The sequence below is a fragment of the Salvelinus namaycush genome, chromosome 3 (assembly GCF_016432855.1).
Source record: "Salvelinus namaycush isolate Seneca chromosome 3, SaNama_1.0, whole genome shotgun sequence".
In the NCBI taxonomy this organism is placed as follows: Eukaryota; Metazoa; Chordata; class Actinopteri; order Salmoniformes; family Salmonidae; genus Salvelinus; species Salvelinus namaycush.
In genome coordinates, this window is record NC_052309.1 from 1,445,703 (window position 1) to 1,465,539 (window position 19,837).

The 19,837-nt window shown below is 43.8% G+C and overlaps 1 protein-coding gene across 1 annotated transcript in view; it reads left to right on the forward strand.

Annotated features, from left to right (window-relative positions):
• The window catches only part of abca3b (ATP-binding cassette, sub-family A (ABC1), member 3b), an 89,593-nt gene that overhangs the window by 12,731 nt on the left and 57,025 nt on the right, over positions 1–19,837 (forward strand). Inside the window, exons 3-4 of the mRNA XM_038989526.1 lie at positions 4,532–4,790; positions 14,239–14,366. Of these exons, the coding sequence (XP_038845454.1) occupies positions 4,532–4,790; positions 14,239–14,366 (387 nt within the window). The remainder of the gene's footprint in view (positions 1–4,531; positions 4,791–14,238; positions 14,367–19,837) is intronic.

Here is a 19,837-nt window from a genome sequence, read left to right on the forward strand (position 1 = left end):
GCAAAAACACAGTGTTGGAGAAGAAAGTAAGAGTGCAATATGTGCCATGTAAAAAAGCTAACGTGTAAGTTCCTTGCTCAGAACATGAGAACATATGAAAGCTGGTGGTTCAATACTCCCAGTTCTTCAATATTCCCAGTTAAGAAGTTTTAGGTTGCAGTTATTATAGGAATTATGACGTGTCGACTATTCCTCTCTATACCATTTGTATTTCATATACCTTTTGGCTATTGGATGTTCTTATAGGCACTATAGTATTGCCAGCCTAATCTCTGGAGTTGAAAGGCTTGAAGTCATAAACCGCGCTGTGCTTCAAGCGTTGCTAAGAGCTGCTGGCAAACGTAGTAAAGTGTTTGAATTAATGCTTACGAGCTTGCTGCTGCCTACCACCGCTCAGTCAGACTGCTCTATCAAATATCAAATCATAGACTTATTATAATAAACACAGAAATACGAGCCTTAGGTCATTATATGGTCAAATACGGAAACTATCATTTTGAAAACAAAACAGTTATTCTTTCAGTGAAATACGGAACCGTTCCGTATTTTATCGAACGGGTGGCAACCCTAAGTCTAAGTATTGCTGTTACATTGCGCAACCTTCAATGTTATGTCATAATTATGTACAATTCTGGCAAATTAATTACGGTCACATAGTTCGCAACGAGCTTGGCGGCCCAAACTGTTGCATATACCCTGACTCTGCTTGCACTGAACGCAAGAGAAGTGACACAATTTCCCTAGTTAATATTGCCTGCTAACATTAATTTATTTTTACTAAATATGCAGTTTTAAAAATATATACTTCTGTGTATTGATTTTAATTAAGGCATTGATGTTTATGGTTAGGTACATTTGTGCAACGATTGTGCTTTTTTCGCGAATGCGCTTGTTAAATCATCACCCGTTTGGCGAAGTTGAAGTAGGCTGTGATTCGATGATAAATTAACAGGCACTGCATTGATTATATGTAACGCAGGACAAGCTAGTTAACTACACATGGTTGATGATATTACTATGTTAACTATTGATTATGTGAAGATTGATTGTTTTTTATAAGATAAGTTTAATGCTAGCTAGCAACTTACCTTGGCTCCTTGCAGCCACAAGGTCCTTTTGACGCAGCACTCGCGTAACAGGTGGTCAGCCTGCTATGCAGTTTCCTCGTGGATTGAAATGTAATCGGCCATAATCGGCATCCAAAAAGGCCGATTACTGATTGTTATGAAAACTTGAAATCGGCCCTAATTAATCGGCCATGCCGAATAATCGGTCGGCCTCTAGTTATGAGGTACAGTGAATTCGGAAAGTATTCAGACCACTTGACTTTTTCCACATTTTGTTACGTTACAATTTTATTATAAAATTGATTGAATAGTTTTTTTCCTTCCCCTCATCAATCTACACCCAATACCCCATAATAACAAAGCAAAAACAGGTTTTTAGGAAAAACGGAATATCACATTTACAGAATTATTCAGACCCTTTACTCAGTACTTTGTTAAAGCATCTTTGGCAGCGATTACAGCCTCAGGTCTTCTTGGGTATGACGCTACAAGCTTGGCACACCTATATTTGGGGAGTTTCTCCCATTCTTCTCTGCAGAACCTCTCAAGCTCTGTCAGGTTGGATGGGGAGCGTCGCTGTACAGCTATTTTCAGGTCTTTCCAGATATGTTCGATCTGGTTCAAGTCTGGGTTCTGGCTAGGCCACTCAAGGACATTCAAAGACTTGTCCCAAAGCCACTCCTGTGTTGTCTTGGCTGTGTGCTTAGGGTCGTTGTCCTGTTGGATGGTGAACCTTCGCCCCAGTCTGAGGTCCTGACCACTCCGGAGCAGGTTTTCATCAAGGATCTCTCTGTACTTTTCTTCTTTCATCTTTCCCTCGATCCTGACTAGTCTCCCAGTCCATGCCGCTGAAAAACATCCCCACAGCATGATGCCGCCACCACCATGCTTCACCTTAGGGATGGTGCCAGGTTTCCTCCAGACGTGATGCTTGACATTCAGGCCAATGAGTTCAATCTTGGTTTCATTGGACCAGGGAATCTTGCTTCTCATGGTCTGAGAATCTTTAGGTGCCATTTGGCAAACTCCTAGCGGGCTGTCATGCACCTTTTTACTGAGGATTGGTTTCAGTCTGTTCACTCTACCATAAATGCCTGATTTGGTGGAGGGATGCAGAGATTGTTGTCCTCCTGGAAGGTTATCCAATCTCCACAGAGGAACTCTGGAGCTCTGTCAGTGACCATCGGGTTGACCAAGGCCCTTCTCCCCCGATTGCTCAGTTTGGCCGGGCGAATAGCTCTAGGAAGAGTCTTGGGGGTTCCAAACTTCTTCCATTTAAGAATGATGGAGGCCACTGTGTTCTTGGGGACCTTCAATGCTGCAGAAATGTTTTGGTACCCTTCCTCAGACATAATCCTGTGCCTCAACATAATCCTGTCTCTGTGCTCTACGGACTAATCCTTCAACCTCATGGCTTGGTTTTTACTCTGACATGCACTGTCAACTGTGGGACCTTATATAGACAGGTGTGTGCACTGTAATTGAGGTAGATGCTGTATGTACATATAGGTAGGGATAAAGTGACTAGGCAACAGGATAGATAATAAACAGTAGCAGCAACCTATGTCACGAGTTGGTGCAATGGGGTCAATGCAGATAGTCCAGGTAGCAATCGGTTAACTATTTAGTAGTATTATGGCTTGGGGGTAGAAGCTGTTCAGGATCTTGTTGGTTCCAGACTTGGTGCATCGGTACCGCTTGCCGTGCGGTAGCAGAGCGAACAGTCTATCACTTGGGTGGCTGGAGTCTTTGACTTTGCTTGGTATAGAGGTCCTGGATGGCAGAGAGCTCGGCCCCAATGATGTACTGGACCGTACGCGCTGCCCTCGTTAGCACTTTGAGGTTGGATGCCAAGCATTTGCCGTACCAAGCGGGGATGCAGCCAGTCAAGATGCTCTCTATGGTGCAGCTGTATAACGTTTTGAGGGTTTGAGGGCCCATGCCAAATCTTTTCAGCCTCATGAGGCGTTGTTGTGCCTTCTTCACGACTGTGTTGGTGTGTGTGAACCCTGATAATGTTTTAGCGATGTGGACACCGAGGAACTTGAAGTTCTCGACCCGCCCTGTCGATGTGGATGGGGGAGTGCTCGGCCCTCTTTTTCCTTTTAGTCCAGGATCAGCTCCTTTTTCTTGCTGACATTGAGGGAGAGGTTGTTGTCCTGGCACCACACTGCCAGGTCGCTTACCTCCTCTCTGTAGGCTGTCTCATCGTTGGTGATCAGGCCAACCACAGTTGTGTCGACAGCAATCTTAATGATGGTGTTGGAGTCATGGGTGAAGAGGGCGTAGAGGAGGGAACAAAGCAAATACCACTGAGGGGCAACCGTGTTGAGGGTTAGTGTGGCGGATGTGTTGTTGCCTACCCTCACCACCTTGGGCTGGCCCGTCAGGAAGACCAGGATCCAGTTGAAGAGGGCGGTGTGCAGTCCAAATGTCCTGAGCTTAGTGATGAGCTTGGAGGGCACTGTTTTGTTAAATGCTGAGCTGTAGTCAAGGTTGAAAATGTCAGTGGAGACGCTAGCCAGCTCGTCAGCGCATGCTCTGAGCACGCAACCTGGTAATCCGTCTGAATGTTAACCTGTTTAAAGGTCTTACTCACATCGGCTACGGAGAGCGTGATCATACAGATCCGGAGCAGCTGGTGCTCTCATGCATGGTTCAGTGTTGCTGGCCTCGAAGCAAGAATAGGAATGTAGCTCGTCTGGTGTGCTCACGTTAATCTTTGTAATCCATGATAGTTTGCAAGCCCTGCCACATCCGAGGAGCGTCAGAGCCGGCATAGTAGGATTCGATTTTAGTCCTGTTGTCCCAGTACCATCGCCACGGGGACTCAGTGGCCCCATGAAACTGTCTTTTGGATACTGTTGTTCTCTATGGTACACACTCACTCTGTATGGCAATGTCTCCAGAAATATCTGTTTAGGTTCAGCCCTGACCTGTGAGAATGAGATGAGAGCATCTCCACTGTGATAACTGAACACTGTCCAAGCTGCTGCTTTCTCCAGTCACTGTACAAGGGGTGGCCTTCACATATCCTATGAGCAGAGGAACTTCTGAAATGCACCATATCTCTCCTATGAGCATTCAAATAATTGATGTCTCGACTCAGCTGGTCAAATGGCAGCTTGGACATTTCATCTAACATTTAAATCACCAATTTTCTTCTGAAACTATGGAAATGTACATTACAGTACTGCTAATGGATAGTTTTTTTCAGTCTGAGCCACCTCCGGTGTGTCAGAGTAGGTCATAGAGAGAATTCCTATTCGATAGTAATCACTTTGATTTACTATCTACTGAGTCCAGGCTTTTGATGATTTAGGTGACGAATGTTCTGTCATGCACAACTCACTGATCTTTCTCCCTCTCCCTCTCTTCTCTCCTCTTTCTAAAATCTTTGCTGATGTTCCTCTACCACTTTGTTTCTTTCCTCTGCCAATACATCCTTTCTCTCCCCTCTACAGAAGCGTCAGATCCTGGTGACTCTCGTGGAGATCGCCCTGCCCCTGCTCTTCTCGGGCATCCTCATCGTGCTGCGCGAGAACGTGCCCTTCAAGGACTACCCCAACGCCACGCTCTACCAGAGCTTCTCTGTGGATGGCCTGCAGTACCCACTGGACAACTACCATCACTACCAGTTGGCCTACGTGCCAGGCAACGCCAGTGTGGTGCGGCGGGTGGCGGAGGACGTGCAGCGCAGCCTGGACCCCGTCATCAGTTCAGGTGAGTAAAGGAGAGAGTGTGAGGGCTGTGCTGCCCTACCAAGCAGAAATGATGTGATGATGATGATAATAATGATGATTGTTTAGATGGGAACGGATGATGATGTTGAGTATGACTAAAACCTCTGAACACAAGATGTTCCTCTGCTGGAGAAAACATACTGTCTTTATCATGAAAAAAAGCTCAGTTCTGCCAGTGTAAGTACGTCCTACAGTGAGAGGCCATCTCATAGACAGAAGATGGGGTTGGTCTGCCAAGGCTTTGTAGCCTGTGTCTGTGTTCTGTTGTGAGGTGACTGGGACCATATCTCTGTGCTGGTCACTGTGTCCTGCATGGAGTGGTAGCTTATAATGGATACAAAAATGGATGGAAAACCTAATGCAAATGTACAGTTTAGCTTGGGTTGCCCAGGTGTAGTCAGTGTGTCATTGTCTTGAACAGAGAACATTATTTGCTTTGATGAGTTCAAGTTCATTTGGTGTTACTTACAGCGTGTTTGTGTGATGAGTTCAAGTTCATTTGGTGTTACTTACAGCGTGTTTGTGTGACAGCTTGTTACTGCGTCCTGTTCTGTGAATGATGACCCCTCCGCTGCCCTTAGCTGTTCAGAGGACAATTGTATAATTTAAGTCCAGATTTGTGAGATTCTATAAGCATGGATCTGTAAAGATCATTGGCTATAGTGTTAAAGAAAGCCCTGAGCATTTGAAACCCAGTCACATACAATACTGTTACTGTAATGACCCCACTTTCCCTGGAAAGCAAAGCCCACATTGCCGTTCATCGAATAGAATCACACTTTTGTCCCAGTGCCACTGTAGGTAAATGATCTCTTCCTGTGGCTTGCATTTTGCCAATTACACTCTATGCTAGGCATTTGGGGTAGATGTTGCTGTTTCTGTAACCAGTGGCACAGCTTTGATACTGTAAAGGCAAATCTCTATTCAATAGGAATCTACTATGTTATAGTTAAACCTGTTTCACTGCCTTATGTGTTGTTGTACTGTTGTAGGCTGATCTATTCAATATGACTCTACAAATGTTGTTATAGTTGGCCCAGTAGTCTGTTATAGTTGGCCCAGTAGCCTGTTATAGTAGGCCCAGTAGCCTGTTATAGTAGGCCCAGTAGCCTGTTATAGTAGGCCCAGTAGCCTGTTATAGTAGGCCCAGTAGCCTGTTATAGTAGGCCCAGTAGCCTGTTATAGTAGGCCCAGTAGCCTGTTATAGTAGGCCCAGTAGCCTGTTATAGTTGGCCCAGTAGCCTGTTATAGTTGGCCCAGTAGCCTGTTATAGTTGGCCCAGTAGCCTGTTATAGTAGGCCCAGTAGCCTGTAATAGTAGGCCCAGTAGCCTGTGCCACTGCTTTGATGCTATTGCAGATATACAGGTAGCTGCCAAAATAAAAAAATTGAAGCAGGTGCTTCCATACAGGTTTCTGAGTTAATTAAGCAATGAACATCCCATCATGCTTAGGGGCATGTATAAAAATGCTGGGCAGGGAATTTATTTTGGCTACCATAGCTATGCCATCCGTTTTGTCACCAACTCCCCTTATACCACCCACCACTGCGGCCTGTATGCTCTAGTCGGCTGGCCCTCGCTACATATTCGTCGCCAGACCCACTGGCTCCAGTTCATCTATAAGTTTGCTAGGTAAAGCTCCGCCTTTTCTCAGCTCACTGGTCACGATAACAACACCCATAGCACGTGCTCCAGCAGGTATATCTCACTGGTCATCCCCAAAGCCCACACCTCCTTTGGCCGCCTTTCCTTCCAGTTCTCTGCTGCCAATGACTGGAACGAATTGCAAAAAAATCGCTGAAGCTGGAGACTTATATTTCCCTCACTAACTTTAAACATCAGCTATCTGAGCAGCTAACCGATCGCTGCAGCTGTAAATAGCCCACCCACTCTACCTACCTCATCCCCATATTGTTTTTATTTACTTTTCTGCTCTTTTGCACACCAGTATTTCTACTTGCACATCATCATCTGCTCATCTATCACTCCAGTGTTAATTTGCTAAATTGTAATTACTCTGCTACTATGGCCTATTTATTGCCTTACCTCCTCACGCCATTTGCACACACTGTATATAGACTTTCTTTTTTCCTTTTTGTATTATTGACTGTACTTTTGTTTATTCCATGTGTAACTCTGTGTTGTTGTTGTTTGTGTCGCACTGTTTTGCTTTATCTTGGCCAGGTTGCAGTTGCAAATGAGAACTTGTTCTCAACTAGCCTACCTGCTTAAATAAAGGTGAAAAAAAAGAAAAGAAAGAAAGTAGGATGGCAATGCCCCCATCCACAGGGCACAAGTGGTCACTGAATGGCTCGATGAGCATAAAAACGAACCATATGCCATGGCTGTCTCAGTCACCAGATATTTTTTAATTTTAAAACATTTATTTCACCTTTATTTACCCAGGTAGGCTAGTTGAGAACAAGCTGATATGACAACAGCCAGTGAAAGTGCAGGGTGCCAAATTCAAAACAACAGAAATCTCATGATTAAAATTCCTCAGACATACAAGTATTTTAATCCATTTTAAAGATACACTTCTTGTTAATCCCACCACAGTGTCCGATTTCAAATAGGCTTTTCGGCGAAAGCACCACAAACGATTATGTTAGGTTAGAGCCAAGTCACAGAAAAACACAGCTATTTTTCCAGCCAAAGAGAGGAGTCACAAAAATCAGAAATAGAGATATAATTAATCACTAACCTTTGATCTTCATCAGATGACACTCATAGGACTTCATGTTACACAATACATGTATGTTTTGTTCGATAAAGTTCATATTTATATCCAAAAATCTTAGTTTACATTGGCGCGTTATGTTCAGTAATGTTCTGCCTCCAAAACATCCAGTGATTTTGCAGAGAGCCACATCAATTTACAGAAATACTCATAATAAACATTGCTAAAAGATACAAGTATTAAACATGGAACTTTGTAGATAAACTTCTCCTTAATGCAACCGCTGTGTCAGATTTAAAAAAAACTTTACGGAAAAAGCACACCATGCTATAATCTGAGTACAGCGCTCAGAGCCCAAAAAAGCCATAAAGATATCCGCCATGTTGTGTAGTCAACAGAAGTCAGAAATAGCATTATAAATATTCACTTACCTTTGATCTTCATCAGAATGCACTCCCAGGAATCCCAGTTCCATAATAAATGTTTATTTTGTTCGATATAGTCCATCATTTATGTCCAAATACCTTCATTTTGTTTGTGCGTTCAGTCCAGTAATCCACATTCATGACGCGCAGGTCAGACGAAAAGTCAAACAATTCCATTACAGTTCGTAGAAACATGTCAAACGATGTATAGAATCAATCTTTAGGATGTTTTTAACAAATCTTCAATAATGTTTCAACCGGAGAATTCCTTTGTCTTCAGAAATGCGATGGAAAGCAGGTCGCTCTCACGTGAGCGCGCATGTTCAGCTCGTGCCAGACACCTGACTCAAAGAGCTCTCCTTCCCTCATTCTTCACAGTGGAAGCATCAAACAAGGTTCTAAAGACTGTTGACATCTAGTGGAAGCCTTAGGAAGTGCAATATGATCAATATCCCACTGTATATTGGATAGGCAAATTTACAAACCTCAGATTTCCCACTTCCTGGTTGGATTTTTTCTCAGGTTTTTGCCTGCCATATGAGTTCTGTTATACTCACAGACATCATTCAAACAGTTTTAGAAACGTCAGAGTGTTTTCTATCCAATAGTAATAATAATATGCATATATTAGCATCTGGGACAGAGTAGGAGGCAGTTTACTCTGGGCACCTTTTCATCCAAGCTACACAATACTGCCACCCAGCCATAAGAAGTTAAACACTGGAATGGTAGATGTGCAGAAGATGAATGTGCAAGTAGAGTAGTAGATACTGGGGTGCAAAGGAGCAAGATAAATAAATACAGTATGGGGATGAGGTAGATTGATGGGCAGGTGCAGTGATCTGTGTGCTGCTCTGACAGCTGGTGCTTAAAGCTAGTGAGGAAGATATGAGTCTCCAGCTTCAGAGATTTTTGCAGTTCGTTCCAGTCATTGGCAGCAGAGAACTGGAAGGAAAGGCGGCCGAAGAGGAATTGGCTTTGGGGGTGACCAGTGGGATATACCTGCTGGAGCGCGTGCTACGAGTGGGTGCTGCTATGGTGACCAGTGAGCTGAGATAAGGCGGGGCTTTACCTAGCAGAGACTTGTAGATAACCTGTAGCCAGTGGGTTTGGGGATGAGTATGAAGCGAGGGCCAACCAACGAGAGCGTACAGGTCGCAGTGGTGGGTAGTATATGGGGCTTTGGTGATAAAACGGATGGCACTGTGACAGACTGCATCCAATTAGTTGAGTAGAGTGTTGGAGGCTATTTTATAGATGACATCGCCGAAGTCGAGGATCGGTAGGATAGTCAGTTTTACGAGGGTATGTTTGGCAGCATGAGTGAAGGATGCTTTGTTGCGATATAGGAAGCCGATTCTAGATTTAATTTTGGATTGGAGATGCTTAATGTGACTCTGGAAGGAGAGTTTACAGTCTAACCAGACACCTAGGTATTTGTTGTTGTCCACGTATTCTAAGTCAGAGCCGTCCAGAGTAGTGATGCTGGACGGGCAGGCAGGTGCGGGCAGTGATCAATTGAATAGCATGCATTTGGTTTTACTTGCATTTAAGAGCAGTTGGAGGCCACGGAAGGAGAGTTGTATGGCATTGAAGCTCGTCTGGAGGTTAGTAAACACAGTGTTCAAAGAAGGGCCAGAAGTATACAGAATGGTGTCGTCTGCGTAGAGGTGGATCAGAGAATCACCAGCAGCAAGAGTGACATCATTGATGTATACAGAGAAAAAAGTCGGCCCGAGAATTGAACCCTGTGGCACCCCCATAGAGACTGCTAGAGGTCCGGACAACAGGCCCTCCGATTTGACACACTGAACTCTATCTGAGAAGTAGTTGGTGAACCAGGCGAGGCAATCATTTGAGAAACCAAGGCTGTGGTTTCTGCCAAAAAGAATGTGGTGATTGACAGAGTCGAAAGCCCTGGCCAGGTCGATGAATACGGCTGCACAGTATTGTTTCTTATCGATGGCGGTTAGGATATCGTTTAGGACCTTGAGCGTGGCTGAGGTGCACCCATGACCAGCTCTGAATCCAGATTGCATAGTGGAGAAGGTACGGTGGGATTCAAAATGGTCGGTAATCTGTTTGTTAACTTGGCTTTCGAAGACCTTAGACAGGGTAGGATAGATATAGGTCTGTAGCAGTTTGGGTCTAGAGTGTCACCCCCTTTGGATGACCGCGGCAGCCTTCCAATCTTTGGGAATCTCAGACGATACGAAAGAGAGGTTGAACAGGCTAGTAATAGGGGTGCAACAATTTTGGCAGATAATTTTAGAAAGAGAGTGTCCAGATTGTCTAGCGCGGCTGATTTGTAGGGGTCCAGATTTTGCAGCTCTTTCAGAACGTCAGCTGTCTGGATTTGGGTGAAGGAGAAATGGTGGGGGATATCAACCCAATTGAACACTTATGGGATATTCTGGAGCGGTGCTTGAGACAGCGTTTTCCATCAACAAAACAACAAATGATGGAATTTTTCGATGAAGAACAGTGTCTCATCCCTCCAATAGAGTTCCAGACACTTGTAGAATGTATGCCACGGTGCATTGAAGCTGTTCTGGCTCATGGTGGTCCAACGCCCTATTATGTTGGTGTTTCCTTTATTTTGGCAGTTACATGTTGACTCATTTATGCAGTGTGACTGAATGTTGTTGTGGTAGTATATCATGTACCATTATTCTATATAACTGGATGTTGTTGTGGTAGTAAAGCACGCACCACTGCCCTGGTGCCTCAGCTGTCCTGGGAATACTGGTTCCTCCAGAAATGGCACCTGACTCCTCAGGCAACATGCCAGTCTCTTCACTATCTGATTCAGTTGGGGAGGCGGGGGAGATGGAGAGGAGCTCACCCCTGTAGCCTGTCAGTCTGGTGCCGCAGGACGGATGGACACGCCTGTCAGTCTGGTGCCTGTCAGTCTGGTGTCGCAGGATGGACAGTCTAGCCTGTCAGTCTGGTGCCGCAGGACACACACACACACACACACACACACACACACACACACACACACACACACACACACACACACAAAATAGCCCATCTGAGATCAACGCTCTGAATAATTTAGATTGTGAGAGGAGGGGGAAGGGAGCGGTCACTATGGAGGTTTAGAATGTCATGCATGTAGAATAACTCTTAACAGGGTATGACACGTTAAAATGTATGCATGCACATCTTGTAATAGATTATACAAATACACTTTACAAAAATATAAATGGAACAATTTCAGCGATTATACTGAGTTCATAGAAGGATATCAATCAATTGAAATAAACAAATTCGGCCCTAATCTATGCATTTCACATCACTTGGCAGGGGCGCAGCCGTGGGTGTGCCCACCCACTGGGGAGTTTTTCCCCACAAAAGGGCCCCACTCAGACGATCCGGCCAGGTGAAGAAGAGGATGTGGAAGTCCTGGGCTGGTGTGGTTACACGTGGTCTGCGCTTGTGAGGCCGGTTGCCAAATTCTCTAAAATGACATTGGATGCAGCATATGGTAGAGAAATTAACATTAAATTATCTGGGAACAACTCTGCTGGACATTCCTGAAGTCAGCATGCCAATTGCATACTCCCTCAACTTGAGACATCTGTGGCATTGTGTAGACATCTGTGGCATTGTGTTGTGACAAAACTACAGTACACTTTAGAATGGCCTTTTTTTGTCCCCAGCACAAGGTGCACCTGTGTATTGATCATGCTGTTTAATCAGCTTCTTGATAAGCTGCTGCTGTCAGGTGGATGGATTTTCTTGGCAAAGGAGAAATGCTCACTAACAGGGATGTAAACAAATTTGGGCACACAATTGGGGAGAAATAAGCTTTTTGTGCGTATGAAACATTTCTGGGATTTTTTAAAATTTCAGCTCATGAAACATGGGACCAACACTTTACATGTTGCATTTATATTTTTGTTCAGTATAGAATCAATATGAAAAAGGGACACGAAAAAAGAAATAAACTCAGCAAAAAAAGAAACGTCCCCTTTTCAGGATTTTGTCTTTCAAAGATAATTAGTATAAATAATTTCACAGATCGTCATTGTAAAGGGTTTAAACACTGTTTCTCATGCTTGTTCAATGACCCATAAACAATTACTGAACATGCACCTGTGGAACGGTCATTAAGACACTAACAGCTTACAGACAATAGGCAATTAAGGTCACAGTTATGAAAACTTAGGACACTAAGGAGGCCTTTCTACTGACTCTGAAAAACACCAAAAGAAAGATGTCCAGGGTCCCTGCTCATCTGCGTGAACGTGCCTTAGGCATGCTGCATGGAGGCATGAGCACTGCAGATGTGCCCAGGCCAATATATTGCAATGTCCGTACTGTGAGACGCGTAAGATAGCGCTACAGGGAGACAGGACGGACAGCTGATCGTCCTCGTAATGGCAGAGGATCGGTACATCCGAACATCACACCTGCGGGACAGGTACAGGATGGCAACAACAACTGCCTGAGTTACACCAGGAATGCACAATCCCTCCATCAGTGCTCAGACTGTCCGCAATAGGCTGAGAGAGGCAGGACTGAGGGCTTGTAGGCCTGTTGTAAGGCAGGTCCTCACCAGACATCACCGGCAACAACGTCGCCTATGGGCACAAACCCACCATCGCTGGACCAGACAGGACTGGCAAAAAGTGCTCTTTACTGACGAGTCGCGGTTTTGTTTCGCCAGGGGTGATGGTCGATTTCGCGTTTATCGTCGAAGGAATGAACGTTACACCGAGGCCTGTACTCTGGAGCGGGATTTATTTGGAGGTGGAGGTGGTGTGTCACAGCGTCATCGAACTGAGCTTGTTGTAATTGCAGAAAATCTCAACGCTGTGCGTTACAGGGAAGACATCCTCCTCCCTCATGTGGTACCCTTCCTGCAGGCTCATCCTGACATGACCCTCCAGCATGACAATGCCACCAGCCATACTGCTCGTTCATTCTGTGTGTGATTTCCTGCAAGACAGGAATGTCAGTGTTCTGCCATGGCCAGCGAAGAGCCTGGATCTCAATCACATTGAGCACGTCTGGGACCTGTTGGATCTGAGGGTGAGGGCTAGGGCCGTTCCCCCCTCAGAAATGTCTGGGTCCTTGCAGGTGCCTTGGTGGAAGAGTGGGGTAACATCTCACAGCAAGAACTGGCCAATCTGGTGCAGTCAATGAGGAGGAGCTGGTGGCAGCAGATACTGACTGCTACTTTTGATTTTGAGCTGTTTTAGAGTGAGAGGGCCTGTGTGTGCATGTGTGTTTGGGCCTGAATACCAGTGCTCAAGATAAGATTAGCAGAGTATGTTGAAATCTATGGGAGCGGTAGACAAATCTATAAATGAATGGAAAACATATTTTGAGCTCAAGATATGATATTATTTGTTTTCTGTAACTGGAACACGGGGTGAAAGTGAGGCTTATTTCACAACTTCACTGTGTCTATATCATGCCACTGTTATATGAGCCTGTTGTGTGTTCAGCTGGCTTTCAAACCAGGGTAGTACAGAGAGAGGATCTGTCTGTCTGTCTTTGCCTGTGTGACTGTTCTGTTCCTGCCACTTGTTTCTCTTCTTACTGTATGTCTCCATGTCAACTGGTAGAATTCACAAGGTTAATTAAGGATCTGCCCCTTTTTTTAAATTTTTGCCTAAAATGACTTTCCTAAATCTAATTGCCTGTAGTTCAGGCCCAGAAGCAAGGATTTGCATATTTTTGGTACCATTTGAAATGAATCACTTTGAAGTTTGTGGAAATGCGAAAGGAATGTGAGAGAATATAACACAATAGATCTGGTAAAAGATAATACAAAGAAAATAAAAAAACATTATTTTGTATTTTTTTTGTACCATATTTGAAATGCAAGAGAAAGGCCATAATGTATTATTCCAGCCCATGTGCAATATAGATTTTGGCCACTAGATGGCAGCAGTGTATGTGCAACGTTTTAGACTGATCCAATGAACCATTGTATTTCTGTATTTAAAAAAAATCAAGACTGCCCAAATGTGCCTTATCTGTTTATTAATAACTTTTCATGTTCAAAATTGTGCACTCCTCAAACAATAGCACGGTATTCTTTCACTGTAATAGCTACTGTAAATTGGTCAGTGCAGTTAGATTAACAAGAATTTAAGCTTTCTGCCAATATCCCATATGTCCTGGGAAATGTTCTTGTTACTTACAACCTCATGCTAATCGCATTAGCCTATGTTTGCTCAACCGTCCCGTGGAAGGGACACCAATCCCAAAGAAGTTCAAGGGAGAGTCTGTGTGAAAAATTGGTAGACATGACATGGGATTTTGTCACTTCAACTAACGTTCTCTCTCTCTGTTTGCCCCAACAGTGCATGGGTTTGAGACAGAGGAGCAGTTTGAGGACTTTGTGAGGAAGGACCCTCAGTCTCGGAAGGTTCTGGCTGCTGTGGTGTTTGAGCACTCCTTCACTCACGATGACGAGCCACTGCCCCAACAGGTTGGTTTAACAGTGTATTCATATAGTTTGTATTGCACTTAGGGCTGACCCCAATTAGACGCCTGGTCGATTGTTTGGTCGATAGGCTGTTGATCGTCCGAGGTTTTCATTTTTTGTCGAGCAGTAGCAAATATATGTCTGTGGGTCCACCAATAGGTCCACAGACGACGCAATCGCAACCACACTGCACACTGCCCTAACCCATCTGGACAAGAGGAATACCTATGTGAGAATGCTGTTCATCGACTACAGCTCAGCATTTAACACCATAGTACCCTCCAAACTCGTCATCAAGCTCGAGACCCTGGGTCTCGACCCCGCCCTGTGCAACTGGGTCCTGGACTTCCTGACGGGCCGCCCCCAGGTGGTGAGGGTAGGTAACAACATCTCCACCCCGCTGATCCTCAACACTGGGGCCCCACAAGGGTGCGTTCTGAGCCCTCTCCTGTACTCCCTGTTCACCCACGACTGCGTGGCCATGCACGCCTCCAACTCAATCATCTAGTTTGCGGACGACACTACAGTGGTAGGCTTGATTACCAACAACGATGAGACAGCCTACAGGGAGGAGGTGAGGGCCCTCGGAGTGTGGTGTCAGGAAAATAACCTCACACTCAACGTCAACAAAACAAAGGAGATGATTGTGGACTTCAGGAAACAGCAGAGGGAGCACCCCCCTATCAACATCGACGGGACAGTAGTGGAGAAGGTGGAAAGTTTTAAGTTCCTCGGTGTACACATCACGGACAAACTGAATTGGTCCACCCACACAGACAGCGTTGTGAAGAAGGCGCAGCAGCGCCTCTTCAACCTCAGGAGGCTGAAGAAATTCGGCTTGTCACCAAAAGCACTCACAAACTTCTACAGATGCACAATCGAGAGCATCCTGTCGGGCTGTATCACCGCCTGGTACGGCAACTGCTCCGCCCACAACCGTAAGGCTCTCCAGAGGGTAGTGAGGTCTGCACAACGCATCACTGGGGGCAAACTACCTGCCCTCTAGGACACCTACACCACCCGATGTCACAGGAAGGCCATAAAGATCATCAAGGACAACAACCACCCGAGCCACTGCCTGTTCACCCCGCTATCATCCAGAAGGCGAGGTCAGTACAGGTGCATCAAAGCGGGGACCGAGAGACTGAAAAACAGCTTCTATCTCAAGGCCATCAGACTGTTAAACAGCCACCACTAACATTTAGTGTCCGCTGCCAACATACTGACTCAACTCCAGCCACTTTAATAATGGGAATTGATGGAAATTATGTAAAAATGTATCACTGGCCACTTTAAACAATGCCACTTAATATAATGTTTACATATCCTACATTACTCATCTCATATGTATATGTATATACTGTACTCTATATCATCTACTGCATCTTGCCATCTTTATGTAATACATGTATCAATAGCCACTTTAACTTTTACCGCCTCTCAACCCCGTATCCGGGATCACCCCCCACCCCCCCCACACTGATTAGCATCGCTAGCATAGCTTCACAAGTAAATAGTAGCATCTAAATATCATTAAATCACAAGTCCAAGACACCAGATGAAAGATACAGATCTTGTGAATAAACCCATCATTTCTGTTTTTTAAAATGTTTTACAGGGAAGACACAATATGTAAATCTATTAGCTAACCACGTTAGCAAAATACACCATCTTTCTTTGTCCACCATTTTCTCTCTCCACCACTAGCTATCACCAATTCGGCTAAACTAAGATATTGATAGCCACAAACCAAGAAAAAAACTCATCAGATGACAGTCTGATAACATATTTATGGTATAGGATAGGTGTTGTTAGAAAAAAGTGCATATTTCAGGTAGAAATCACAGTTTACAATTGCACCGACCATCACAAATCGACTAGAATTACTAGATAGAGCAACGTGTATGACCAATTTACTCATCATAAAACATTTCATAAAAATAGACAAAGCATAGCAATGGAAAGACACAGTTCTTGTGATTTCAGACCATATTTCAGATTTTCTAAGCGTTTTTCAGCGAAAACACAATAAATCGATAAGTTAGCATACCACATGTGCAAACGTTAGTAGAGCATGAATTCAAGGCAAAGGGAGCTATAACGTTATCATCGCCAAAATATATTAATTTTTTCACTAACCTTCTCAGAATTCTTCCGATGACACTCCTGTAACATCATTTTACAACATACATATACAGTTTGTTCGAAAATGTGCATATTTAGCCATACAAAACCGTGGTTATACAATGGAAATAGTCACAACTCAAGCATCAAAATGAGGGACGTCAGCTTTCAGAGTGATCTAGTTTAATCGAAAGCTAATCATATACTTGACTAAAAAATACAGAGTTGACAGGAATCGAAAGACAAATTAGTTCTTAATGCAACCGCTGACTTACATTTTTAAAATTATCCTTACTTTTCAATACAGGGTTCGCCAAGTGAAGCTATACCAAACAAAATGGCGAAATATGCGTTTAAAATATTTCGACAGAACAACGATTTATCATATTAAATATTGCTTACTTTGAGCTGTTCTTCCATCAGATTCTTGGGCAATGTATCCTTTCTATGTTATAAATTTCTTTTGGTCGATAGATGTCCTCTGTCCTTCGAAATGTCCACTACCAACGACCGAGACCCCCGAAACGTTCCCAAAGCTAAAAAGTGCACGACAAAGAAATTCCTCAGAATCGCACTAAACGGATATAAATTGCTATAAAACGGTTCAAATTAACTACATTATGATGTTTTTAACAACTATAACGAGTAAAAACATGACCAGAGAAATATTACTGGTTAAACAACGATTTGGAATGAGGCAAGTCCGATGTCCATCCCGCTTGTGACGCGCGAACAAAAGAGAGTGTACTCCCACGTTTTGTGGTTTTATATGGGCTGGGATTGTGCAATCGATTCCATTCAAAACGTGATGACGTACAGACACCCAGAGGAAGACGTAGGCAGTGTCGGTTTCTTCATAGCATTCACTGTCGCCTTAAAAACAGACTCCAGATCAGAGGTAAAAATTTCTGAAATCTGACCCCTGTCATGAAAAGTGCTGTAGATATTGTTCTGTACCACTCAGAGACAAAATTCCAACGGCTATAGAAACTATAAAGTGTTTTCTATCCAATAATAACAATAATATGCATATTGTACGATCAAGAATTTAGCACGAGGCAGTTTAATTTGGAGACCCAAATATGCTAATGCGGAACAGCACCCCCTATAGTTCCAAGAGGTTTTAAACTATGCCACTTTATGTTTATATACCCTACATTACTCATCTCATATGTATATACTGTACTGTATATCATCTACTGCATCTTGCCATCTTTATGTAATACATGTATCACTAGCCACTCTAAACTATGCCACTTTATGTTTACATACCCTACATTACTCATCTCATATGTATAGACTGTACGCTATACCATCTACTGCATCTTGCCTATTCCGTTCTGTACCATCACTCATTCATATATCTTTATGTACATATTCTTTATCCCTTTACACTTGTGTGTATAAGGTAGTAGTTGTGGAATTGTTAGGTTAGATTACTTGTTGGTTATTACTGCATTGTCGGAACTAGAAGCACAAGCATTTCGCTACACTCGCATTAACATCTGCTAACCATGTGTATGTGACAAATAAAATTTGATTTGATATATATGCCTTTGGAAAGTATTCAGACCCCTTTACTTTTTCCACATTTTGTTACGTTACAGCCTTATTCTAAAGTGCATTAAAAAAAAGATCCTCTGCAATCTACAGACAATACCCCATAATGACAGTGAAAATAGGTTTTTAGACTTTTTTGCAAATGTATTAAAAATAAAAAAACAGATACCTTATTTACATAAGTATTCAGACCCTTTGCTATGAGACAAAAAATTTAGCTCAGGTACATCCTGTTTCTACAACTTGGAGTCCACCTGTGGTAGATTCAATTGATTGGACATAATTTGGAAGGGCACACACCTGTCTATATAAGGTCCCACAGTTGACAGTGCATGTCAGAGCAAAAACCAAGCCACGAGGTTGAAGGAATTGTCTGTAGAGGCAGGGTTGTGTCGAGGCACAGATCTGGGGAAGGGTACCAAAAATGTATGCAGCATTGAAGGTCCCCAAGAACACAGTGGCCTCCATCATTCTTAAATGGAAGAAATTTGGAACCACCAAGACTCCTCCTAGAGCTGGCCGGCCCGGCCAAACTGAGCAATCGGGGGAGACGGGTATTGGTTCAGGGAGGTGACCAAGAACCAGATGGTCACTCTGACAGAGCTCCAGAGTTCCTCTGTGGAGATGGTTGACCTTCTGAAAGGTTCTCTCCTCTCTGCAGCACTCCACCAATCCGGCCTTTATGGTAGAGTGACCAGACGGAGCCACTCCTCAGTAAAAGGCACATGACAGCACCTAAAGACAGACCATGAGAAACAAGATTATCTGGTCTGATGAAGCCAAGATCTAACTCTTTGGCTTGAATGGCAAGCGTCACGTCTGGAGGAAACCGGGCACCATCCCTACGGTGAAGCATGGTGGTGGCAGCATCATGCTGAGGGGATGTTTTTCAGCATCAGGGACTGGGAGACTAGTCAGGATCGAGGCAAAGATGAACGGAGCTAAGTACAGAGAGATCCTTGTTTAAAAACCTGCTCCAGAGCACTCAGGACCTCAGACTGAGGCGAAGGTTCACCATCCAACAGGACAACAAACCTAAGCACACAGCCAAGACAATGCAGGAGTGGTTTCGGGACAAATCTCTGAATGTCCTTGAGTGGCCCAGCCAGAGCCTGAACTTGAACCCGATCGAACATCTCTGGAGAGACCTGAAAATAGCTGTGCAGCAACGCTCCCCATCCAACCTGACAGAGCTTGATAGGATCTGTAGAGAAGAATGGGAGAAACTCCCCAAATACATGTGTGCCAAGCTTGTAGCGTCATACCCAAGAAGACTCGAGGTTGTAATGTCTGCCAAAGGTGCTTCAACAAAGTACTGAGTAAAAGATCTGAATACTTTTGTAAATGTCATATTTCAGTTTTAATTTTTTTTAAATTAGCAAACATTTCTAAAAACCTGTTTTTGCTTTGTTATTATGGGGTATAGGGTGTAGATTGATGAGGGGGCGGGGGGAATCAATTTTATAATAAAATTGTAACGTAACAAAATGTGGAAAAAGTCAAGGGGTCTGAATACTTTCCGAAAGCACTGTATATTTTATTTTATGGAACACGAGACACCTGTCTTATTCGCGCCCATCTCAGTGAACTAATCCATTGCGTAGGCCGCGGGGGATGGCACAGTCCAAGAAGGTGAGTGTGGCTAAGATGCACAATGCACGTCTTACTGTGCTCTCTCCCTCCAATACATACATCACCAGTAGTACATTTACCGTTGAGTCTTATTATTTTTCATCTAGATTGTGTGTTTGATTACGGTAATTTCTGTTAATGCATTCAATTTATTATTA